Genomic DNA, 27,136 nt, shown 5'->3' on the forward strand with positions numbered 1-27,136 from the left:
CTTTCATTGAAAAATCTGCCTTTCTATTTCTCTAAGGCATTCAGGAGTTCCTGTGTAATCCTGACTCACGTCTCATGTGTGGACACATTCTCTCTGTCACTTGACAACTCGGGCTCCGCCTCCCAGACGACAACTCTGGTGGTCAATTTCCCTTTCTCTGCTCTCCCATCTTTCCACCGTGTATCCTTTACCCCCTCTTTCCCTTTCTCTCCATCTCTCCCTCTCCTCTAGCCCTCCTTTCTTTACAATCAAATCATAAAACCACTAGTTGAGCTAAATTTCACTGAGTACAAATAAATTTTGCATCGGGCCATCATGATCATCAGAAGGAGTAGAACCACGTGACATCCAGTCCAAGAGCTTAAAAATCAGGACATGATTGAATATAATGTCCCATCTGATGGCTCTAAATTGGCTTGGAATACTGAGGGAACAACTCATCTCAAGTTGAGTGAGCATTTTAAAAAACGAGCAAGCAGCCCTGGCTGGCGTAGCTCAGTGGATTGAGCGCGGGCCTGAGAACCAGACGATCGCGGTTCGATTCCCAGTCAGGGCACATTCCTGGGTTGCAGGCCGGTTCCTTGCAGGCTAACTACCAGCAGGGGATGTACAAAAGGCAACCATACATTGATGTTTCTCTCCCTCTCTCCTTCCCCTCTAAAGATAAATAAATAAGTAAAATTTAAAAAAAAAACGAGCAAGCATTTAAGGTTATCTCTTAGCACTTTTAAATGGAAAATTGGCATTTTAAAATCCTTAAAATTGAGAGGAGAAAAGCTATATATACTCAGATATAAGAATATTCTTGACTTTTTCATTTAATTTTATTTTCTTACAGAGTTGGTGATATATTTTTTCAAAATATCTTCTTTGGATATCAAACAACAGTGTATCACTCACATTTAGAGAACACTGAAAGAAACTGCCAAAAAAGAAAATATTCTATAATGAACCAAATGGAATGTTTAGAAACAAAAATGGTTGGCATATGGCTACAAATAGTACATGTTGCAAATAAAACACATTAAAAATATTTTAAAACATACCTTTGTCAGCTTTATTTCAACTGAATATAAGTATGTCTTTAGGAATGCATCACAGCAGAGTCTATATAAAATCGATTCCGCAAGAAAAAACAAGGCAGGTAGATGTTCATAATCAAAGGAAGCATGGTCCAGGGAAGTGTAAAGCATATTTAAAGCTTCTGAAAAATTAAAAAGTAATTTATAAATTTCTACATGCTACAATTAAATCTTATAATGAACTATTTGCTCAGTCACAAGACCATAGGTTTAAAATATTTACAAATTCTTTAACACCTCTCCCATCAAGAGATAAAAACCACATCCCCTTCCCCTTGAACCTGACCAGGCTTTGTGAATGTGTCCACCACTGCATGACCTCCGAGGCTAGACCGAAAAAGGCAATACAGCAGATACCTGGATCTTTCTCTTAAGACAGGAGCTTTGGAAACTTAAGCTGCTGTGCAGGAAATCTAGCTAATTAGAAGTCACCAAGCTAGAAAGACTGTGGAGACAGAGACGATGAGAGAGAAAGAAACACCCAAGGAGCTCCAGCTGTTCAGCCAGCACGGAATAGATCACAGAGCCACAGCAAAACAGAGTGGAAAATAGGACCCATCTGGATGACAAAAGAGTGCTAAAGGTAGGGTCTGTAAAAGAAAAGAGTAGGAAATGAAGCAGAGAAAATAGGACCCGGTGGTACCGAACAAGGAAGAACTAGAGCTAAGGCCCTAAAGGAAATTGAACCTCAAGTCATTACAAAGATTTTGAGGATCTGTCATGTAAATATGTGAGGAAGAATGAACAGCAAATGCAGAGACCTGAGAAAGGAAAAGCCCTAACCCATTCAAGAGACAGAAAGGAGACGGGTATGACTGCAGCCTAATGAATCAGCAGGGAAGGTGGCCAAGAGCCAGATCATTCAGAGCCTCGTAGCCCTTCACATAAAGTTGGGACTCTCGTTAAGTGTAATCATAAGGCATTAGAAACTACTTAAAGTTTAGAATGGTCACTGCTGCCTGGAGGGTGGACAGGGGAATGAGGACTGTCCAAACAAGAGCACAGGCCGGACACTGATTAGGAGGGTATTTTGGCTGTAGGGCTGGTAAGAAGAAATCACAGTTCCGGTTTTTCTTTGGAGCTCAGCGTCAGTGAGTTAAAAGCTTTTGGCTGTGTGTAACAGAAAACTTAACAAAGTGTCTTCCAAATAAGTATGTTTATAACTTCACAAGATCAAAGTGGGACCGGCTGCAAGGCTGGCTGATGTCACTGCCCTCTGCATGGAAGTTTCCATCTTCTCTGTCCCCGGATACGTGTGATGGCCATGGTGACCGCACAAGCCCCAGGCATTCTGTCCTTTCCATGCAGTTTAGAGAAGTACCAGGAGGGGCATAGGGAGAGAAAGGAGCTTTAGCCCCAGCACGTCTTTTTCAAAAGCAACTCAAAAGGAAGTGTTCTGAACAGTCTGGTCTTCATATCTCTCGATCAGGACCAGGTCCTGTGACTCCCTTGATCTTATCATTGGCGATTAAAGGGGTGTTGCCTTGCTTGATTAGTTTAGATCGATCGCGATTCCCGCCCTGAGTCTGGAAAAGGCCGGTCCTTTTCTGAATCGCAGGACTGCAGGGTACTTGAACAAAACTGAGGTCTAACTGACAAAGAAGAGCAAGTGGCTGCTGGTTGCTGGTTTACTTCCAGCCTGGAGTGTTTACTTCCCTACCATTTAAACGCTTAATAGAGGTCAGGCTGTGTATGGCACTGTGACAAAGGGCCTTACAGGCTAGTTAAATACAAATTTGTTCTTGCACTTCCTAGTGCTCGAAAGCTCCAGACAGCACTACAAACCCCGGTTTACATGGGGAAATGCTCACTGACCTCATACACTTAACATTCTAAAAACTCATTTTAGAAGGCACACACATAAAATTTAGGATAATGATAGAAGCAATTTTACCTCCTTAAAAATACTGGCATTTAATTTCTTTTTCAGATTGGTTGGAGGGTAGTTTGAAAGGAGACATGGAAGTGAGAAGTGATCAACGTAAAGGTAATGAGTAAAATAGCTGTATAAAATAAGTGAAAAACTAATAGCCATTTGGTTAATGTTTTATGAGTAAGAGTTATAAAATACAGAATCAATTTCTTTAAAATATAGCCCCTATTGTAAATGAAAATCACTAAATGACACTTTATATTACTTTTTAATTAGTTGCTAACTTTAGATAATAGCAATAAAGACTATGCTGAGCAAAAGATTTTAAAAACAGTTTTGTAATTAAAAAGTTGAGCAAATTCATTAATTTAAAATTACAAAAGGAACTTTCATAATGAAACACTACCAGGTATTTTGATAGAGAAAGGCACATTTATCTTGGATCCTCCACAATTTCTAACTATGAAAGATCTCAAACCGTGCCTTCACTGTTAACCTGGAAAACGCCTAGGTAATGAGGACGAGTCCCGTGACAGCACATACCATCTTGAATTTTCCCTTTGCATTGAGCTACATATACTATTTCGGTCCAAGCAGTAGGGAGATGCACATGTTTCCCGGTGCCTAAAGTTCTCAGTCCCAGTTTTCTCTGTAATGGGTAAACATAAAAAAGGCAAACAAGATATGTACAACTTATTGATATCTTTACATTATCCCTTAATTACATTTTCAAAGTCACCTTCTATAAGGCTGGTGCTCTGTGATTAGAGTTGTATAAAACTTTCTATTTCTTATTTTTGCTTTTATTATTTTTATTTATGGACCCTTTTTGGTAAGCCGTGTTAGTGTTAAAATGTAGAGAATGCTTGATAATATTCTAACATCATTAGTTATTTGTTGAAAATAATTCTCACTCTTCACTGTGTAGGGATTTCCTATATTTTTATCTCATTCCCCCAACAAGGGGATGCATCCCTGCCTTTAGAAGGAAAAGCATATTGACGAAATGTGACTCCACAGAAATTAGTTTAACACCAAATGGCTGTGAAACTCTGGCTCCTTCACTGTAGATGGGCGGAAGTTCATAAGCGTGACAGTCCCTGTGCCCATGTAGTGAAGGTTAAGGAAAGCTTTCTTTTCTCTTAAGGACAAATCATATCTCGGTTAACTTTTTAAAAAGAAAAGTGGAATTCTCATCATCAAAAATCTATTTTCCAGTCTTTCGTATTTTGCTGCAGGCTCTTCAACTAAGCTCAGCAGCTCTATTCCCTAATAACTGATGGGACATCTTCACTCCAAAAGCCATTCGACATTCAACTATTCGGTTATAAAGTTTAATTTCCATTAATATCTTTAACTATGACTACTTATAATTAAAGAAAGGCACATTCTTCTTTTTTGTTTCAACATTTTAGAACAAGTAATCAATCCACCAACTAGAAGAGAGAGTCCGTATACCAAGTAAATCAAAGAGTGTAGCATTACCTTACATCTGAGAAGGGTTTTTTTAGCCAGGTTCAACAATTCTTCCTTCTCTTTTGGATTTTTTGTTTGGTTGAATCTCAATATGAATTCTTTTGTGATTGAAAATGGGGGCCTAAACAAAATAAATCAATAATTATAGCTTTCAGTTCCAAATTTTAATTAATCAACTTTCAGTAGTTAAGTATAACTATTTTCTTTAAAAGTACCTTATATGAATGTTTCATGCAAAAACAAACAAATCAGTAAAATTTAAAATATATATGTACAGGCCTCCTAGATTAATCTTATCATACTTAGTATACTTGGATTAAGAAACAGAACGTTCATGATGTCAAAGAACTTTGTAGCTTCTGAGAAAACGTTCCTGAGATGATGCCAGAAATCTTGTTGATATATGCTTTCTTCATGTGTAAAACCATGAAGAAAATCACATGTTGATTTATCTCCTCACATGTGTGAGTGTTGGCTCGATTTAAGGTAAATCTTTCTCCCTGGATGTAAGCAGAATCAGTCTAAATTTGGCTCAAGTGGGCAAGGGAAGAAAGCTGTCCATAGTAAGTTCAGCTGGGAAGCTATTACGGGGTTTCGATAAGAGATGTGGCCTGAGTTAATTTGGGTTTTAACATGATCATCCCAATGCTGGGATGAGAGCTGAAGTGTGAGAAGGTAGGTCGTGGCAAGGGAGGAGCACACACACTTAGGTGAGAGGAAGTGAGGCTAGGATCAGGGGTACAGCAATGCAAGTAAAGAGAAGAGTTTGAATGTTGGATATATTCTGACGTTAGCCTAATGAATTAGAAAATAAGTGGGAGGAGACAAGAGGAGTTCTGATTGAACTGAGTAACTGGAAGTATGGAATTGCCATTTATTGAGGTGGGGATGATCGCTCACTACAGGAGCAGATTTGGGGCGAGAGTGGAGAATAAGTTCAATATTAGATACGTTGCATTTGTGATGACCACAGGCATCCAAGTGGAGATGTAGAATTTCAGGAGAAAAATTCAGGCTTGATACATCATTTTTTAGGTCATTAACGCACATGAGGTATTTAAAGACTTATGAATAAAAAGGATCCAATGGGGAAAGCATAGAGTACACAAGTACTTCAAGGAGAAGTGACACAAGTAAATTGAGTGTGTATGCTAGAAAATGAGTACACTGATTATAATAATGTGCCACAACATACAAGATGGGCCTGGGATCAAAAGTGGCATCAGAGGAATAGTGAACAGGTAGTAGAATCAGGGAGCTGTTTAGTGTTGTGGCCAAATAATTGTTGGAATCATTCAAAAGAATGATTCAGGAGAATAAAACACATTTTTAAATGTTGTATTATTTATGCTATCACAGTTGTCCCAATTTTCCACCTTTTCCCCTCTCTACCCAGCCTGCCCTTCACTTCCATAGTCAGCCCCCACACCATTGTCCATGTCCGTGGGTCTTTCATATATACTCTTTGACTAATCCTTTCACCTTCTTCCAATCTGCCCCTGCCTCCCTCCTGCCCTTTACCTCCTACTCTACATCAGCCTGTTCCATGATTCTATGCCTCTGGTTCTATTTTGCTTATTAGTTTATTTTGTTCACTAGATTCCTCTTATAAGTGGGATCATAAGGTATTTGTCTTTCACAGACTGGCTTATTTCACTTAGCATAATAGCCTCTAGTTCCATTTCTACCTGGTGCAAAAGGTAGACATTTATTCTTTTTATTTTTTTCATAGTGTAGTATTCCATTGTGTAAATGTACCAGTTTTTTTAATCCACTCATTTATTGATGGGCACTCAGGCCATTTCCAGATCTTGGCTATTATAAATAGTGCTGCTATGAATATATATTCCTTTGAACTAGTATTTTGGGATTCTTAGGGTATATTCCAAGTAGAGAAATTACTGGGTCAAAAGGCAGTTCCATTTTAAATTTTTTGAGGAAATTCCATACTGTTTTCTACAGTGGCTGCACCAGTCTGCATTCCCACCAACAGTGCCCTAGGGTTCCCTTTTCTCCACTAAAGCACTTTTTTAACATCTCACTATATTCAGAATTCACTGAACTAGCTGCTCTGTGGGGTATAGAAAGGAAAGTGTAAATAAACGTTAGCCTTTGCCTCTGAGTAATCCACGGACCTATTGGAGAGACATATGTACTCAGAAGGAATCACAGTGCCACCTATCCACAGGGTAAGCAGAGGTAACAGCAGGGGCCCTGTAAACTAGACCAAATATAGCTGCCCCAGAGAAGAACAATGTTAAAATAACCAGCTCTTTCACTGACATCCTACAATGGATGTTCATTCAAGTCATATACTTAGTAAGCACTTACTTGACTGCCTCTTGTATATCAGGCACTAAGCTTGGAACTGGGGATACAATGGTAAAATAAACAAACAACCTTGCTCTCACGGAGCTTATAATAAATAAGAGAAAGGGTTGAGGTGCTAGAATTCACAGACTCTGCTAGAATTGAGCATTTTAAATGAGTAAGTTCATTCTTGATTTTTCTGTCTTTACTTATGGACATGGTAAAGTTTGGCTGAAAATTCTCAGTAGTGATCTGGGTGATATACAAAATCTGTCCAGAAGGTGCCCTGCCATGTCATATGAAAAACAGAGATATTTGTCGAAGAAGATACAAGATACAAGATACAAGAAATACCATACATAGGACAATGACACCTCAGTCCCCTTCAAAGTAGGCACCTAGGGTCTTCACACAGTTCACCCAACTGCCTTCAGCTGCCCTGTCATATTTTCTTGATCTCATCAAAATATGATGGTTTGGAATCTCTTCCCTTTCAAAGGTGATTTTAGTTCTGGAAAAAGCCAGAAGTTGCAGGGCACCAAATCTGGGCTGTAGTGGGGCTGAGTCACCTGGGTGATTTGATGTTTTGACAAAAATTCTGCGCAAGACGTGATGGACGAGTTGGTGTGCTGTCACGATGAAGCTGCCAATCACCAGTTGCCCATAGCTGCAGCCTTCTGAATCATCTGAATAGTTTCGTAACAGGAATGTTCAAGCTTGACACAAAATTTTATACAGATTCATTGTTCTACTCAGTCATTTTGAAGGTGACTGCCACACAGTACACATGCTCACTCAACAGGACCTACTACCCCCACTGACTAATACAATGAGGTCACCATTGTTCACACATGTACATTCCAGGCCCCTCTCCTCGGATGCCAGTTTACATCAATGTGCACAAACCATTCTCATTATATTTTATCAATAGCTGGACAACTTCTGCACAGACCTCGTGTCTTTGATCTACATGGATCTATTCTGAAAGAAGAGCCCAATATAGCTTTAACTTGCCCATTGGTACAAAGTTCCATGTGAATTAGGAGAGGGCAGCTTCTTTATTTAATTTTTCATAAATTTCATTATAACTTAGGTTTTTTAAAAATATTCACATATGCTGTTTATAACAGACCAAGCTTTCAGGGGTGTGTGAAGAAAAAGACTGCCTTCCAACACTATACTCCATTTGTACCCATAAGAAATAGCCAAGATTAGATTTAGCATGTATTCCTGCATACCTTCTCAGTGCTCACAGACATAAACCAGCCTACATGCACTCTTTTAAATGAATGGAACCATCCATTCAGTGCCGTAGAGTGCTTTCCTCACTAAATTTATCAGACATTGCTCAAGTCCAGCTGATCCGAACACGTGGTAACAGGATGTGCACAACGAATCCAACAGCTCTTTCATTGGTTGGCATTTCCTGTTACTTACTATCTAATTTTGGCTATGTTGACTGATGCTATAATTTTTACAAGGGGCCTGATATTCATCAGGTATATACTATTCTGATTTATCAATTACCATACTACATCAATAGTTAAATATTTTGATTACCAACTCTGCTTGTAAATATATTTACACAAGAAAACATGTAGAATGAAAGATAAAACTTCAAGTGATAGAACATATTTTCAACACATATAACAGACAAAAGTTCATATCCAGAGTATATAAAGAACTCCAAAACAATAGAAACATGGAGAAGAGACTTAAACAGGCAATTCACAAAAGAAGAAATCCAAGTCACCTATATGTGTGTGAAACAATTACTAACATCAGAAATAAGGAAACCCAAACTTAAACCACAGTGAAATACTACTTCATACCCACTATAATGACTAACGATGGCAATCCCAGCAACTGAAGAGGATGCAGAGTGACAGGAACCCTCACAGCCGCTGTGGCAGTGCAAACAGGTGCATCCACCTTGGTGATCAGCTGAATGTTACCTACCCAGACTGACAGGAGACATGCCCATCGACGTAGCAGTCCCACTGCTGGGCACATATCCAACAGGAATGTGTATGTGTTCACCAAGGGACAGGTACAGAAATCTCAAAGCAACACTTTCATAAGAGCTAAAATCTAGAATCAAACCAATTCTCTATCTCATGGAGCAAAAAGTGCAGCTTTGTCTGTGAATAAAGTGTGAACAAAATCATTCTCTCCTCTTCTATGGACACATTTGATCTTGGGTTAGTTTTCTCATTTCATTCCCATAAAACCTAGTGAAATTGGATGGCAGCTGTGTTATTGAAGCCATTGCTTATGGTAAAAATGACCTGATGGGTAACTACATCTGGACTTGGAAGGCTGTAAATAAACCATAACTATGATAGAAGGAGAGCCATTGGGTTTCCCAGAATGCATGTCCTTTGCTGGAATCGGTAAACCTTTTTTAAAAAAAGTTATTGGTTCAACTTAGGAACAGGGAGAATCTAAGTCCGTGCATCCTCTGAGCCCAGGTCTCTGAGTCTTCTCTCTCCACAGGGGCACTCATTCGGAGGTGCTACAGATGATTACTCCTGTGTTTGTCTGTTGTGTGGGCTGTTGTGAGACCATTTTCAGGAGGCAAACAATTGCCACTTCACTGGCCTGCTGAGTCTCTTGTGCTGTGTCCTGCTCAGGGGCTAAGGGATGATGTCATCAGTAACTGTGGCCTAGTGTAATCATGTGTGTCTGCCCAGTTTTGCCTAAGAAGGCCCCCTGTTAATGTTATGGAAATAAAAATGGACAAGCGTCACCTATGTGCATGATGTAGGTGATCTCAGAATCATACTGTTAATTCACACAGAAAATAAATACTGTACTATTTATTCCATAATATAAAGAAAAACACTATAAAAAACTGAAGGAAGGTTAGGAGAATGGAGAAAGCGGGAAAAGAAGGATGTTTTATTGAGAGGAGTTACAAAAGAGGCTTCTGAAAACGATTTACATTTTCACCTGGTAAGTACATAAGCGTTTGCTTTATAATAATTTTTAAGCTTTATGTTTATATTTATATACTCCTTTCTATGAGTGTTAACATTTTACAAGAAAGAAGTTTTAAGTATTAGTGGCCAGAACCAAGAGTACGTATACTTCTAATTACAATAGATTTTTTAAAAATACTTTCCAAAAGTAGTCTAGTCGTTCATATTCATACTAGTAAAGCACAAAAATTCCCATTTATCCACATCCTTACCAGAACAGGATATCAATCTTCTCCATTATTTCCAATTTGGTGGATGAAAGTGGCATTCCTTTGCATTTTAAAGTTTGTATTTCCCTAACTATTAGCATTCCTGGGCATCTTTTCCCACATGAATGGTCTTACATTCATTCTTACATTTTATTTTCTGTGGCAAGCACATTTACATATTTGTTCCTTTTTTTTCTTATTAGGATTTTTTTTCCTACCAAAAAGCTTTTTTAGGCTTTTGTGTAGTGTTTAAGTGCCTGGGCCTGGGAGCCAGCCTGCCTGGGGTTTGATTTTTTTTCTGTTCCCTCCTTACTAAATCTGTAGCCTTACACAGTTTATTTAACTATCTGTGCCTTAATTTTCTTGTCTGTAAAATGAAAAAGTAAATATATATTTCATGGGTTGTCTTAAAAGTCAAACAAAATAATAGATGCATTATACATGGAAGACTACTTGGCACACGTTAAATACTCGACTTATTAAAAATTTGCAAATGTATGTTGCAGGTACTTTTATCTCAGTATAATACTTCTTTTCATTGTTATGGTAAATTTGGCTATATATTAAAATTTTATTCTTATAAATGATACCATTTTTCTTTATTATTTCTGAAGTTTCTCACTTAGATGATCTTCCTCACCCAAATAATATACAAATAAACACCTTAATTTTCTTACAATAAATGTTTACATTTATATTTTAATCTATTAGCAATTTATTGTTGAATACATGGAGATGCGGGAATCTAAATTTTCCTTCAGATGCGCTGCTCATAGCAATGTCTATCCAAGAGTCTGAAGAGTAAAAAGGGGATGTCTATCCAAGAGTATGCAGTGAAGAAACTTGACAAACGCTACTTTAGCCACATGACCCATTCAATACCCATAGTGATAAATTGTTTGATAGTATGTGCCCTTGTTTGATGTAATGAGAATGCACTTGAACTCTGTTGTGTTTCTTAAAAAAAAACAAAAACAAAAAACAAACACATAATCCTAATCTAATCATGAGAAAAACATCAGAAAAATGGCAGTAGAGGAACATTCTACAGAATGCTTGACCAGTCCTCCTCCAAACTGTCAAGGTCGTTATGAACAAGGAAAGTTTGAGGAACTATCACAGCCAAGAAGTCACAAAAGGACATGACAATGAAACACAATGTGATTTCCTGGATGGAGTCCTGAAACCGAAAAAAGGCATCAGGTGAAAACTAGGAAAATTTAAATGGCATGTGGTTTTAGTTAATAATAACATATCAATATGGTTCTACAGTGTGATAAATGTAAGATGTTAGGAATAGGAGAAACCAGGCTCTGGGTATATGGAAACTCTGTGTACTATCTTAGGATATGTCTAAAACTGTTCTAAAACTGTCATTTAAAACTGTTCTAAAAAGTTTTATGTCTAAAGCTGTCCTAAATACTAAAGTGTATTTCAAGTGTTGATGGATGAGGAATGGAAGGTGAAAAAAATCACTTCAAGATAAAGTCTGTCTGCCATTTGTTAACTTAATGAATGCTTTATTCTCTATTCATTGAGCACCTCTGTGAGTCAAACACTCTTCTAGGCAATAGGGTACAAACAGAAATGTATCCAAACCAAATGTGCAGGCACTTGCTTCATGGATCATATACTCTATTTGGGGAGAATACATACATACACAATAAACAAGAAAAAATAGGTGAACAAGATGATTTCTGAGCGTAAGTGCTGAGGAGACAAAAGGGGAGTGATGTGGAAGAAGAGCAGAGGGGAAGAGAGCTGCATTACATTAGGTGACCAGGAAAGGTCTGAGACAGACACCCGAGCTGCAATGGGAGAGAGACCAAGAAGACCAGGGGCAAAGGAGAAACCACTGATACATCAGGGAGATAGCCCGGGCCTAGATCTCCCAGGGTATTTAAACCAGAGGGCAGGGTCTGGATTCTACCCTGTATGTAGTGGGAAAACAATATACACTTTAAATTAGATCATGGAAGACTTCATTCACATTCTTCAAAAATCACAAAGGCTGCTCCTATTCAGAGAGCAGGAGCAGGGACACTGGTTAGAGGTTGTTGCAGAACGACAGGAATTGGGTGATGGTGACTTGGTAGAAGTGAGGATGGTGGCGATGAAACTGCTTAAGGTCACACAACTACAAAGGGCCAAGAACTCCTCTCAGGCCTAATTCTAAAGCCCACAGATATCTGACCCATAATTTAGTGTTCGTATATCTGTCTTATATTCCTTGATCTAAGTTGATGTTCTTAAGTTTTTCCTTATTGCTGCATATATGATTTGTTTAGTGAACAACTGGTGGTTAACTGACACTAAACTGCACTTTCTCTGTTTTACAGAAGAAAATAAGGAGGCTCAGAGAGGGTAAACCTCAAACTCAAGGTCATAGCTTTAAAAGTGAACAGAGCCCTGGCTGGTGTAGCTCAGTGGATTGAGCATGGGCCTGTGAAGCAAAGGGTCACTGGTTCGATTCCCAGTCAGGGCACATGCCTGGGTTGCAGACCAGGTCCCCAGTGGGGGACACGGGAGAGGCAACCACACATTGATGTTTCTCTCCCACTCTTTCTCCTTCCATTGCCCTCTCTCTAAAAATAAAAATAAATTAAATTAAAAAAAACAAAAAAAAATAAAAGTGAACAGAGCCAATATTTGGAATAATACGTCTAAATCTTCATACTTAGATCATTTTATAAAATCCCTCAGAATGTATTACAGTATAAGAATATACACTGTATGCACTCTTCTTAATAAAGTAACAGTCGAGGCAATTTAAGCCGAATTCCCCACTACCAGCTGTAGACACCCCCCAAACACACCAAATGCAGACTCACACGCACACACACACAATATCCAGGGTTTCAAATATAAATTAAAAATACATTTTCTGAAATGAGATACTTTATCTCAGCTTTTCATAGGCTCTGAGGAAAATGCATTTATCTAATTTTATTTCTAAAGTATAGAAAAGCCTCACAATCAAAACAATAATAATTCAATTTCTATGCTTACAGTACATTTAAAAAATAATCTCAGTTTTGTCAATTATTTTTTAAAAATGGACTATAGCCTGTAACGAGTCATGGAAAATATGGAGAGCTGATGTTTTTCAGCTTTCTGTACAGGTATCTCACTCTTAATATGTCTCCCACAGCTATTGTCAATAAATATTTAACAGGAAATAAATATAGCTATTTTAATCATTTCTTGCCTATCACAAATAAGTTGAGATTGTTATACAAATGCTTATTTGATGATAAACACAAAGCATGATGAGAAGAAAAGAAAACTTTAAAAAGTAAGTGTAGCCTCGTAGGCATTTAAAAAGAAAACATACTGTAGTTTCACACATTCAAATTTTTTCATATTATCAAAGAATTTCACAAAGATAAATGCAACCTACTCTAAGTGCACAAGTACAGTCCTGTAGAAATGCTAGTGGCTAAAGAACATCATTTTAATTTTCATATTAAGAGAATGAACTAGCTTCTCCTGACTGTATGGATACCCCATCCAAACTGAGCCTTTATGTACATTATCTGTGAATTCAAAACTTTTTTTTAGCTGACAGTTCATTTATTCAGGACATAGTTAATGAAAGCCTCCTACATGCAAGGTATTTTGCTAGATATTGGATTGGCCAAAAAGTTCATTTAGTTTTTCTCTGCGATGGCTCTAGTAGTGCTTAGTTGTCTTTAACTTCATTCAAAACAATATTTTTAGATTGTATTGTGACAGCTGCCATATCAGCATGCACTAAAAAAACATCAAAATTGGTGAATTTTTGTGCAGTCATTTTAATATTGAGGATGAAAGAAGATATGCAATGTTTTTGGTATATTGTGCTTTATTATTTCAGGAATAGGTACAAAACACAACTGAAATGCACAAAAAGATTTATGCAGTGTGTAGAGAAGGTGCTGTGACTGATCAAACGTGTCAAAAGTGGTTTGCAAGGTTTCTTGGTACTATTGACATTTTGGGCAAATAATTCTTTGCTGTGGGGCTGCCTTATGCACTGGGAGATATTTACAGCACCCCTGGCCTCTACCCACTGGAAGGCAATAGCAGGAGATAGCCAACATACTCAAAATATCCAAATCAATAAAGATATTGGTGAAAATGAAAAATGAGTCCTTATTTTATGGAAAAAATTAAATAGACATTTTGGCCAGCCCAGTGCAATGAGGACTAATGGAGGAACCAGGCCTGGCCTCAGAAAGTTCACAGTGTAGGAGGGAAGTGAGACACATCATAAAGGTAGCATAAGGAGACTACTAACAAGAAAAAAAAGAGGAAAAAAAAGAAAAGCTGTGGGAGCTCAGAGTAGAGATGACACTCCGAACACTTCACAGTTTTACAGTCTTTGTTTAATCAGGGTGAGCGATAATTTTCTATCTGTGGAAATGTGGGCAAAATCTTGTGGAATTTTGAAAAGCACTAAACCAGAACACACAGTCTAGTTCCTGGCAAATATTCAGCAGGAGATAACTGTTAGTTAGACACATACTGGTTTTGGTTAAAGACTCAGAAAAAAAGTTCTTTGCAGAAATAGCACTTGAGCTGTACCTTGAAGTACAGACAGAAACTGGATTGTGATAGAGTAGCTGTTATCCTTTCCAAATCCTTGCTCTGCTGTTCCTGGGCACACGATCAGGTGGGTGTAGCCACATGGCCAAGCCCGTGGGATGTGACCAGATGTAATATATGCAAACTTCAGGTCACCTCAACTTAGACAGGCTAGTTTCTCTAGAATGAGACTTTATTTTTTCTCCCTCCAGTGGACTGGAACACAAATATGGTGCTGAATCAGCTTTGATCAGGAAAAGGAGTACAACGTCCTATGGGATGATGGGGGTCATGAGTTTCTCACTAACCCCTAAATCAGAGCTATCCTGTCAGCCTACACCCACTGGATTCATATGTCAGATAAATACACTTTTGTCTTATGACCCACTGAAATTAGAGACCTCTTTTTATAGTTGCTTCAAAATCACCTTAACTAATACACGTAGGAAATATATATATACACATATATCCTTAGCATAGAGTGACTGGATGCTTAAAATAAAGATAGGAAAGGAAGATGGAAATACTCAGTTGAGAACAAAAGCAAATGGCATTGAATAGCAACTGTGACAGAGACAAATACCTACATCAATGTCTATTCTCTTCCATTTCTTAATAAAAAGTTCTTTCTGGCAATTAGGTATGCACATATATATATATAGATTTCAGCCACAAAGATGTAAGTAAAATTCATATAGTAGTTCTAAGTCCCCCCCCTAAAAAATACACAAACACTTTTTCTGCCCTTCCTTTATTCTGCTGCATGAAGCATGACTGTGATTGCTGGAGCTTCAGCAGCCATGACAGACCATGAGGTAGCCTTAAGACTAAGCCACATATAGCAGAGCAGCTAGTTAGATGGAACCTAGGTCCTGTATCATCTTACCAGCTCTGGACTAGTATGAAAGGCACTTTAAAGAAATAAACTGCTATTTTGTTTAAGTGTCATTGCTATTTTAGATTTTCTTAGTTGCAGTAGGTACTACCTGTATTTTCCCATTTATAATGTGCACTTTTTTTGCCCAACATTTTTAGAGGAAAATAAGTATGCACATTATACATGGGTAGTGCCTAAAATACCTTGTACCAGTTCTTGTGTTTTGTAATTATTTGTTCATAAAATTTCTTTTACCATAATATGTTTAACAATATATGCTAAAATTCCTTTATAATACAAAAAAACAAGCATCTAAATATAAATAAATAAAAATTTAATTAAAAAATTAAAATATCTTTTCCCTGAAAGTTTGGGCCAAAAATGTGGTTGTGCTTATACATGGCAAAATATGGTAATTCTATGTTATACATAGACTTTTGAATTTTACTTGATAAATACAAGGAAATTATTGAGCAGAAAAGTGATGAGATTACAGCTATGTTTTCAGATGACTTAAGTGACAGTCATGTGTCCAATGGTTTGGAGTGAGCAGTGGCTGTTGGTCAACAGCTGGGCAATTATTTCAACAATACAGGTAAGAAGTAATAAAGGTCTAAAGTGTGGTTTGGAAAATAATAATAAAAAAGAGTAACTGACTGTGAGAAATTGGGTAGAGGCTAAATCAATAGAGCTTAACAGCTAATGAGATGTGAGAAAAGAAATAGTCAGGTTGGACATACAGATAATCTAAAAATTTTAACTCTGCATGATTAGTAATAGAGCGTTGTCATTGAGACAGATGGATGGAGGAATTTGGGCAGATGACCTGTGCCATTCTGGACATATTGACCATGTTTCCCTGTGAGANATATCTTTTCCCTGAAAGTTTGGGCCAAAAATGTGGTTGTGCTTATACATGGCAAAATATGGTAATTCTATGTTATACATAGACTTTTGAATTTTACTTGATAAATACAAGGAAATTATTGAGCAGAAAAGTGATGAGATTACAGCTATGTTTTCAGATGACTTAAGTGACAGTCATGTGTCCAATGGTTTGGAGTGAGCAGTGGCTGTTGGTCAACAGCTGGGCAATTATTTCAACAATACAGGTAAGAAGTAATAAAGGTCTAAAGTGTGGTTTGGAAAATAATAATAAAAAAGAGTAACTGACTGTGAGAAATTGGGTAGAGGCTAAATCAATAGAGCTTAACAGGTAATGAGATGTGAGAAAAGAAATAGTCAGGTTGGACATACAGATAATCTAAAAATTTTAACTCTGCATGATTAGTAATAGAGCATTGTCATTGAGACAGATGGATGGAGGAATTTGGGCAGATGACCTGTGCCATTCTGGACATATTGACCATGTTTTCCTGTGAGACATTCAAGTGCAGAGGCCTATAACCCAAATAGGCCTGATTAAAATGGAAATGATTAAAATCTGGAAATAAAGATTGCAGATTCACTTACATATCAGTGGCACTCAAAACCATGAAATTTCAAGAGGAAAAATACTGAAGAAAGGAGATGCCTTTGGACAAATTTCAAAGTTACAAAGGAAAAAAGAAACAGCAAATATGATAGGAAGAGATTCAGTGAGGTATTAAATGGAATGCAAATATATGTATTATTTGGCATATAAACTCCTTCTCTGTGAATTGTTCATTACTCATAGTCCCTGCTGAGCCACTATGTCTAAATTCTGCATTAGCACCAGATGAATCCAAATCCCTCTCTTCCCAGGTCTATAGCTGATTGGATCACAGTGGACATCTGACTCAAGCTGGGCCAATCCAATCCTCTCTCAAAGGATTTTAAATAATTGGTTGATACTCAAATTAACTGACGTTAGAGCTGAAGGGTGGCTTCTGAGGAAATGTTGTTCAAGATGACATGCCAAAATAGAAAAACATATCAAAATAGAAAAGCTAGTTTTTCACTACTATAGCCTCTCACCAACATTTATCGGATAGATAGCCAGATTCCATATCATTTTAGAGTTTATAGTCTAGTATAGATAAATATTGTATCTGTTGACCATTTTACCTCCAGCATCTTTTAGAGAACACATAATTAGTACTGAGTAAATGAATGAGGTCTGGCTATAGCTGCTGCTCTCAGGCTCCACGACACAGTCTTATATATCCTTCCATTACATTTTTCTTTTGCTTGAACTAAACTAAAGGTGCCAGTTCCATGCAAACAAACAATTGTAGACTAGGATCGAAAAGTATGCATAGAAGATGAAGACCATGACAAAACACACACATCTGTGGTGATCTGAAAGCTAAAGACAAGATTATTAGAGTTAATGTTTAGAAAGTCAGTAGAGATCTTTAAGAGCTTCACCAGATAAATAAAAACAAAACTCAGATTTCATAGAGTGAAATGAAATACAATGGTGAAAAAATTAAGTATTAGCTACATTTCTAGTAAGTTCGATATGGGATAGTGGTAAAAAAAGGAGGGATAGAAACAGGCACAGATTTTGAATAACAGTTAGCTTGGCTCCTAAAAACCAGAAGTACCAGCAGAATTAAGGAATAGCCTGGACATTTTTAGGTATGTCTGTGTTACAACTGAATGTATAAGGAATCCAGGAAGAGATTTACTAAAGGGCATAACTAAAGACTTGGTGATGTGGGCATGTACATAAATTACTATATAACCACCTCACCTAAATTTATGAATTTGAATGCACTGATCTTGGGTTTGGTGTTTTGAAGTCAGACGTTGGAAATATCCTCTGTCATCCCTGTGTAATTGTTATATCATCTTTATATTGTGGATACCCAATAAGCTTTATGGTATGAAATCAGAAACATAGGACTTAAATTCATTTTTCAAATATCTATGGTTTTATACATTCTTTTATTAAGTCTTTGTATTTCTTTAGATCTTACATTTGTGATTCAGTCTTAGTAAACAGAATAATGTCTTAAGCCTTGAAAATGCTTTTTCCTACTTACTAATTACTACTAAAGAGAACTATAAACAAAGTCAAGGTGGTTATTAACACAGACTGGGTTTTCAGCAGAAAGTCATTTAGATGAAAATTGAGGGCTAAAAATATTTACGAAAATAAAAATTCACTTTTCCAAATGCATGCACTGATACTTACATTCTATTGTACATTTATTAACAGTCAATGGTCCTTTCAAGGTTGTCTATAAAAGAAGTCTATTCTTAGAAAAGCCTACACTTCTAAAGCTTAATGTGCTATCTCAGAGTCACTCCACACCTGTATGACTTTCACGCCCCAAGCAGTGAGCTGCCCCTCCCCTTCAACATTTGAAGCAGCCAGGGGTCAGGGGTCACAACCTGGAAGTATGAATAAGTTAGCACCTATGGGGAGGAGTCTTTAGCAAGGAAAATCCTGGACAGGAGGGAGCAGTGGAGATGAATATCTTTCCTCAATTCTCCATTCCATGATCTACTGTGAGATGTGGTTTCTTCTTGAAATCAGTCTTGCTACGTCCCATATGTCAAGTATGGACATAGCTCCTCTGTGTCTTTTTGAAGCAAGATGCCATTTAGTGATCAGGACGGTAATATCTAAAGATTTCTTGCTTCACTTTCCTTTTTAAATTTTTTTCACTTTCACTGTGTTGACCTTGTATATCCCAAATAAAGTGTTAGAAAAATAATCCTCTTCTCATATTCTGCCTTCTAGAGACTTGAGCCAAGATAATTGTGTAAGCTCAAGTATAAGAAGACTATGGTGTCCATAATCTTGTGAGATCCTACGTACTTTGTACAGCTAATTTCATTGGTAGCTGCTGATACCTTATTTGGGGTAATACATCCTAAAGGAAGACACACTGCAATATGTTGAATGTATGTGTTCATGCTTCTTTTGGCCATCAAGCTCCTCATTCACCATATTTTTGGCTAAGTCATTTGTTGGTGAACAAAAATACTACAAGTATAGATGTATCAGGCTAAAGTTAACAGATCTAATTGCAGGGTCTTAACCATTAGGATTTCACTGAAAGGCTTTTAATAATTCAGAAAATGAAAAAACTATTGTTCAAATAAACAAAAGGCCAGTATATAAATGAGCCTTAAAATGTTTCTTCTTGCTGCTCACAGCAGATATTTAAAACTCACACTAAAGAGTTATGTTGCATTATAAATTTATACATATAAAACTTAATATTATATGTATGTTATAAATATATAATATTTTTAAATATTTAGAACTTGTATTTGTTGAACACATTTTATCAAATATACAAGTGTCAAAAACACTAATGAAATGGAAAGACTTCAGATTTATTAACATTTCAGGAAGCTTTGAAAACTACAGCCTTCCAGACATAAAAGATACACAAGCAGCTACTGTGAGAAAGATGTAAAATAATCTTAATAATATAACTAAATATTCCTAATGTAAGATTTAGATTCCCTTTCATTTTCTCTAGTAAGCTAAAATAAATGTGTAGTTGATGTAAGTCTTCAAAATCTTTTGATCTTTTTCATCTCTAGATAAATTAGAATAGGCAAAACAGACTGACTATGCACAATAAAATAATCTGAGTTATAAAAAACTGTGACCAAGTAGTGTGATATGAAGCAGTAATCCATTGCAGGGCGGTGTGATTCTCTCTTTGGTCGATAAATGTTGGGTTTCAGTGTCTAATTTAAAGGGTTTACATGGATTCCCTACATGTGTCTCTAAGAAAACACATTCTGAGCCTGCCAAAACTCAAGTTTCTAAGAAAGAATAAGCGAAGCAAATATGTTATGAGGCCTATGGCAGTTCATGCAACACCTAAGAATAAAAACAAAAAGATATTCCTTCATGCAAGTTAGGTCTCTGCTTCATCTCAAACAGCTGATTCCAGGGACAGATTTTTATTGCTCTTGATCAAAGGGCCATGGAGACAACGCCAAGTATGTTTTCCAATTGACTGCACAGTAAAGAAAAGGCCAGGATTTTCAAAGTGCAGAAAACTTACGCCCCTCACATTGTCTGTCATCCCAATCTTTTCTCCCTAACCACAGGAGGCTATAGGAAGGCAGCCTTGGTACTCAAGAAGTAAAAAGAAAAAAACGTGTGTGTGCACGTGTGTGTGCATGTGTAAGTGTCTGAGGAGGTCAATCTCAACAGATCTATTCCTCACGCAAAGAGAGACAGATGGCTGGCCAGGAACACTTAGACAGGGAAGTCAGTTTCAGTTGTACCAAACTAGTAGCATCTCCAGGGCCTGGAAGAGAGCAAGTGCAAGGTTCTCTGGAGAATGACACCAACATTTTCCCTCAAGGACAAGTGGGAAATGAAAAGATACAACATAAAGGAGAACAATAAAAATTACAAACTTACCAAGACTACAATTATTGGAATAATCAGACATAAATTATAAAACCTTTATACTTGTTCCACAATATGCTTAAAATTCTCTGCAGGCAACCAAAAGTGATTAGCCTAAACAGAAGATTTGAAGAAAAGTGAAGGAATTACTAGAAATGTAAGATATAAATATTAAAACTCAATGGATAAATTTGGTAACAAGAGAGAAAATTCGTCATGTAGAAAACGTATCACATCAGAATAAATTATTCAAAAAGAGGAAGAATAGGCAAAAGATGGAACATGGAGATGTGAGAGTAAAAAACATGAAATATAAAATGACATGGCCCGATGTACATTTAATTGAGTCCTGTAAGGAGAGAAAAGAGAGAATGGGCTGCCAAGCTGGCACCAAAAGAAACCGTGTCTGATCATTTTTTAGGAATTGTGAAAGGCAGCAGTCCACAGATTCAAACGTCTAAGAAATCCAAGGAGAATAATCTTTAATTACATTCTGATACATCATAGTAAAACTGCAGAAAATGAAAGGCAGTAAGAAATTTTTGAAAGTACCCAAAGTTTGGGAGAACAGATGAATCTTAAAAAAATCAAATCAAAATTTCACCCAGCTCCTCAACAGCAATAAAGGAAGCTGTGAGTGGAATAATATCATTAATGTGCTGCAGGAAAAAATGAATAAAAGTTATAACAGAAAAAAGTTAATTCCATATTCAGTTTTTAAAAATTTAAGAGTAAGAATAAAATAAAAACATATTTAGACTAATAAAAAATTTTAACAACAAAATCTCACTAAGAAAAAATTTTAAATTTGTACATCAGACAAAAGAAAAACAAGGAATGAGAAGCAAGAAGGAATAAAAACCAAGGAAAGTGATACAGTAAATAAAATATAAAGGAACATTAACTACTTAAAATAGTAATAAAGTCTAAGGTGGTTCATTAACAAAACAAAATAAGATTAAAATGACAAATAGGGTTAGGGAAAAACAACATACTTAATTATGAAATGTTTAGAGTATTACTTTTAAATCAAAGTTGAAATACTGTTTACAATTAATAAGACAATTTAGCAAAATTTCTCTATGTAAGATCAACACATAAAGTCAGTTATATTTATCTCTTCTGACAACAGCTAAAAAATCTATTTTAAAAAATATATGCATAAAACTTATAATAATACCAAAAAATACCCAAAAACATAAAAATAGATCTAACAAAAGATAGTACCTATATGGAAAAAACATTAAAATTTCATTGATAAATTTTACAAGTAACTAGATAAATGGAGAGATACTTCTTGTTAATGGATTGGAATCCTTACTATGCTAAAAATGCCAATTCTCAAATTGATCTGTAGATTTAGAAAAATCCAATAAACAATCTCATGGGCTTGGAAAAATAAACATGACAAAGTGATTCTAAAAATAATATGCAACATATCATTGAAGAAGAACAAATTTGGAAAATCAGTCATATTAACTATTCAATGTTATTATTAAATGATAGTGACTAAGGCAATGGGGTGTTGGTATGGAAAGAGACAAACAGACCGGTGGAACAGAACAGAGAGCCCAGACACATACCCACTACATGCATGCAGCTGCTTTATGCAATAATTGTACTAGAGAAATAGTGGAGAATGGTGTTGATAATTAGCTATGAATGCAAAAAAGGAAATTAGACCTGTACTTCACACCATGAACAAAAATAATTTCTAAAATGTAATACATGAAAGACAAAACAGGTTTGTTAAGAAAATGACGTATAAGAATATCTACATTATCTGGTGGTGGAGATAGATTTCTCAGGCAACATAGAAAAATGACTAATCATAAAACATTTATAATGAATAACTTCTGTTCACCAAATGGTATATATTCTATGATCCAAAAGTCCATTTCTAGGTATGTACCTTAGAATATGGGCCAGGATGCTTGTGCAAAAGTGTTCATAGAAACACTGGTTATAATTAACCATAAACAGGCAATAATTCAAATGGCCAACAATAGAAGAATGTATGAATAATTTGCATACATTAATAAGATGGACTAATACAATGAACAAATCTGCAATATATACTTACACTCAACATCTTGAATAAATCTTAAAAACATAATAACTATATTAATTTTCAAGACTTCTGTGTGATGGTAGGTACCACACAAACAAAGTTTAAAGACAAGCCAGTCTGAAAGAATTCACAATAAATATTTAAGAATATCAAATGTCAATTAAAAAGACAAACACAAAAGTAAATTGGTCAAACATATGAAGAGATAATTCATAGAAGTAATTTTAATGTCAACATACATTAAGAGATGCTTCATCTCATTAGTTACCAGGAATTTCAAAAAATTAGATATTAGGCAAGTGCCACATTTGACCTCCTATAACAGCAAATATTAAGAAGTCTGGCAATACCAGGTGTTGGTGTGGATGGGGTAAGTGATACATTCCCATGCTGGTAAAGAAAACGTAAATTGATTCAGGTACTTTGGAGAGCAATAGCATCAAGTTAAATTTAAAAATTCAGGCATTCAAAAACCCACTCCAGAGAAACAAAAAGGTACACAAGAAGAAATATACAATAATTTTCACTATAGCATGAATTTCATGGCAAAATTTTTGAAAATAAGGTAAATAAAATTCATAATATTAGAACACTATACAGCTGCTAATGTGAATGAAACAAAATACATGACCATCAATATGGATTGAATTAAAAACAAAACTGCTTTTATTTATTTATTTATTTATTTTTAGAGGAGAAAGGAAGGAGAGAGAAAGATCAATGTACGGTTGCCTCTTGTGAGTCCCCTGCCGGGAACTGGCCTGCAGCCCAGGCATGTGCCCTGACTGGGAATCGAACCGCAATCGTGTGGTTCACAGGCCCGCGCTCAATCCATTGAGCTACACCAGCCAGGGCACAAAACTGCTTTTTAAAAAATCAAGTCACAGATAAATGTGTTATCATTTATCTGTGTATATAATTTATGTAAAGATATAATTTACATTTATTCACACAGAAAATATAATTTTTATATTCATGTATATTAAAGTAGAAAAATGAACCGAAATGATATGTGCCACAGTCATTATAGTAGGGAGGGCACGTGTGAGGCCAAAGAGCCTTGAGCTGATCTGCCAATCTGTTCTTTATTAAAGAAAATATTTTAAACAAACATATGTAAGTTGTATTATATATCTTATTATTCCCTTTTTAAGTTTCAACATTTCTTAAAATTACACGTGATTTTTAAATTATCAACAAACTTTGATTAAGTAACTGCGTTTTAGAGATTTTATCCCAAGACAATAATTTGATGAAGAAAAACATTCTATTATGGCTTCATTTGAAAGAGCAAATGACATAGCAATAACTGTAATGCTGCTCTATATAGTAGTTATTGACTGCTTTCTCGTGCATTTCATGGGTTATTATGGCAACTTAAAATACAAATATGACTATAAGAATTGCTTATTTAAAAAAACATGTAGAATTCAAAATTTTGGAAATGATTATAAAATTATTAAGCTATTTACTTAAAAAATAGCAAATGTTAAAATTGTTATCCTTAGTTATATTTATTTCTCATAATTATTTATACTTCCTAAATTCTACAATATGTATGGGTTCAATACTTTAATATCTTGTAATTTTTTAACTTACTTTGATTTATCATTCTTTCTTTCCCTTAAATTTTGTAAATTAAACCTCAAGTGTTGTTCATAGTAAGAGGATGATATTACTCCAAACGGATTACTCACGGGTGAGTTTTTAACAGGCATATTCATGGATCATAAACCTAAAAAGAAAGATTAAATTATATATTAAATTCAAAAGTACTCTCAGTATGAAATAATATGCTTCATGCAAATTCATTATTTATGGGGGAAAGGGTGGCAAGAAGGAAAAGCAGGGTTAAGTGTGAAATTATATTAAGGAAGTATTTAAAGTTAAACTACCAGATCTAGGAGTCAAACCCAACTTTAAATCAAAATCTCATATTCTATCTGTTGTTACTACTATAAAATTATCCTTGCATATAATATATAGTCTTTATTGTACTTTACCATTGAAAGAACCATTCTTTCAATGGTAAGCAAAACCATTGAAAAAACAGCATGACATAGATAGCACTTAAAAGAATATAATCAGACTGATTTACTTAACTGCTCAGTGCTTCAGTTTCCTCTCCTGTGCAAAGGAAATAGTATGTTTACAGAAATAAGTAGACTAATATATGTAGATTGAAGAATATATATTAGAATAAAGCCTGACTTACAGAAAGTATTACATATATAAGTGCTTATGATCAGTATTAGATTACTATGCTACTGCTTTTTAAGGTTACTTATAAATTTCGTTTCCTGTCTTCTGTCTTTTTGCCATTTACATTATGCTTTCTCTGATTGCCCTCATAAACTTTAGAAGCATGTCTGAGCACATTTTATGGGTGTAAGGCCAAAACTAGGGCATGCTATTTGTGTTTGGTGAAATATTTAAATAGCAAAATGAAGTAACTAAATGGGCAGTCAGAATTACATTTCAATATAATCACATTTCATTCACATTTCAATAACATTTCATTTTTAAGACACCTAATTTTTAACACTCGTCATTATATCAGTCAAGGTTCTGGCAGGAAACAGACAACACACTTAGATGGGGTAACTATATACAGAGACTTTTCTCAATGATGCAGCAGAATTATTTAAATTTTTTTAAAAAGCAAAGAAACCCTGAGATGGTGTTGTTCTCAGGGCTGGCAAGAAGGAAGTAAACCATTAGTATTCTCAGGGCTCCACTACAATCATCAGCAGAATCCAGTCAACCTTCACATGACTATTATTATTTGTAGTGTGAGTATACTATATTTTTATGTTGTGTCCTGGTTTTATTTATTTTTTCATCTTTATTATATGTGCAGTAGCACCCAGTCAAGCCTTCGAATGAGCAGTGCTTCAGCTGATAGCTAGCTAAAATCACAGGAGAGAGGCTAAATGAGAATTACTCAACCTCAACTGTTTGCAGTCAACTCCAGAACCAGGAGAGCTGTTAAAAAATTATTTAACATAATAAGTTTTAGAGTGGTTGTTATCGGCAACAGATACCCAGCATACTCACTTAATTGTACAATGAGTATTTATGCATTTCACTATATGCAAATTTTACCTCAATAAAAATAAGATTACAAAAGAGTATTATTGTATTAGAATTAGGTTTAGTGACATAAACATTTTTACAAGTTTAAACCTAGATAATTTAGGGTCATTTTGGCAGCTTCATGTCATAAGAAACCAAGGCTCCACCTAATTCTTCCTTTCATGGTCACTGTCAGGCCTCATCTTACTTCAGGTTGTTCCGCAGTTCATGTAGCATCAAATTATTTGGAAGGCACTATTGTCACCATGAGCTATTGATGTCCATCTTCAGAGGAGCTCTGTTAATCAAGTCTTCTTTTCATCTCTTCTGCCTTTCACCTAAGTCAGGTGCAATTGTCTTTGTCCTAGATTAATACAATAACTTCTTATCTTCCAGTCTCCTGATGGGTCTTCCTCTAGTCAGATCTCTTACATGACTGCTAGAGTAACTTTTCCAAACTTACGTCTGCTGATCATGTCAGCCTCCACAGTCCCCACTCACTTGTTCAAGACTCTCCAACACATTCCTAGTGCCAACAACAAAATCCAAGCTCAAAGTAAGAGCTAATCAGATTGCTGTAGCATAAAGTTAGAGTTTATGGTTTATATTATATCTATTGTGTTTTTAATGGTGAATTATTTTACCTGCCATTAAATAATTAAACTATATGTATCCATTATAAATTGTAAAACTTTTAGACAAAATATGTTGGAAACTGGATTATCTTATCCACGTTGGGATCCTACACTTATACATATTCAAAACAACAACAACAACAATTGGACTTTTTTACTAGGTGGCATGGGGGGAAAGTGAGGAATATAAAACCATGTCCCTTTTGGAAATAATTAAAAGACAAAAAATGTCAGTTTATAAGAGAAAAGTATTAGCGATGGGGTACCGTCATTGTCTTTTAAGAATGAAGCCTTTACATATATTTTTAAGGACTCTGATCTCTTTTGGTTTGTACTTTCCTATTCAGAAAAGACTATATATAGTTTTCTTCCTTTCTTGGCTGAATTTCTCCAAGACAGAAAGAAGTTGAAACTGCCCAAAGTCACTGGCTCCTCCCCATCTTAAGGAAAAAAAAAAAAAATTAAGCTCTTTGACAATATGACACTAGGTACCCAAAAGGGAGAAAAAATGTTTCTGGGGTGATAGAGATAGAGATGTTTCCTGAAACCAGGATTAACAGAGGTTATTCAGAGCCACCTCCTCTGTTGCAGCGGCATCCCTGGAGGGGACAATACCGAGGAGGAAATGCCTGGGTACCGTATCTTAAGAGATTAGACCCCATAT

The 27,136-nt window shown here is 35.9% G+C and overlaps 1 protein-coding gene across 7 annotated transcripts in view; it reads right to left on the bottom strand.

Annotated features, from left to right (window-relative positions):
• The window catches only part of TMEM232 (transmembrane protein 232), a 195,012-nt gene that overhangs the window by 161,415 nt on the left and 6,461 nt on the right, over positions 1-27,136 (bottom strand). For 5 of the 7 annotated variants that reach the window (XM_037032314.1, XM_037032311.1, XM_037032308.1 and 2 more), the window contains 4 exons: positions 24,362-24,497; positions 4,441-4,552; positions 3,499-3,604; positions 1,047-1,204 (listed from right to left, as the gene is read on the bottom strand). In XM_037032314.1, coding sequence (XP_036888209.1) covers positions 1,047-1,204; positions 3,499-3,604; positions 4,441-4,552; positions 24,362-24,486 — 501 coding nt within the window. In that variant the 5' untranslated portion in view covers positions 24,487-24,497. Of the gene's footprint in view, positions 1-1,046; positions 1,205-3,451; positions 3,605-4,440; positions 4,553-24,361; positions 24,498-27,136 lie in introns of those variants that run through there. The other 2 variants (XM_037032315.1, XM_037032312.1) reach the window with 2 other exon arrangements.

Source organism: Sturnira hondurensis, unplaced genomic scaffold, assembly GCF_014824575.4.
Source record: "Sturnira hondurensis isolate 20B ecotype Veracruz unplaced genomic scaffold, ASM1482457v3 Scaffold0021354, whole genome shotgun sequence".
Taxonomy (NCBI): domain Eukaryota; kingdom Metazoa; phylum Chordata; class Mammalia; order Chiroptera; family Phyllostomidae; genus Sturnira; species Sturnira hondurensis.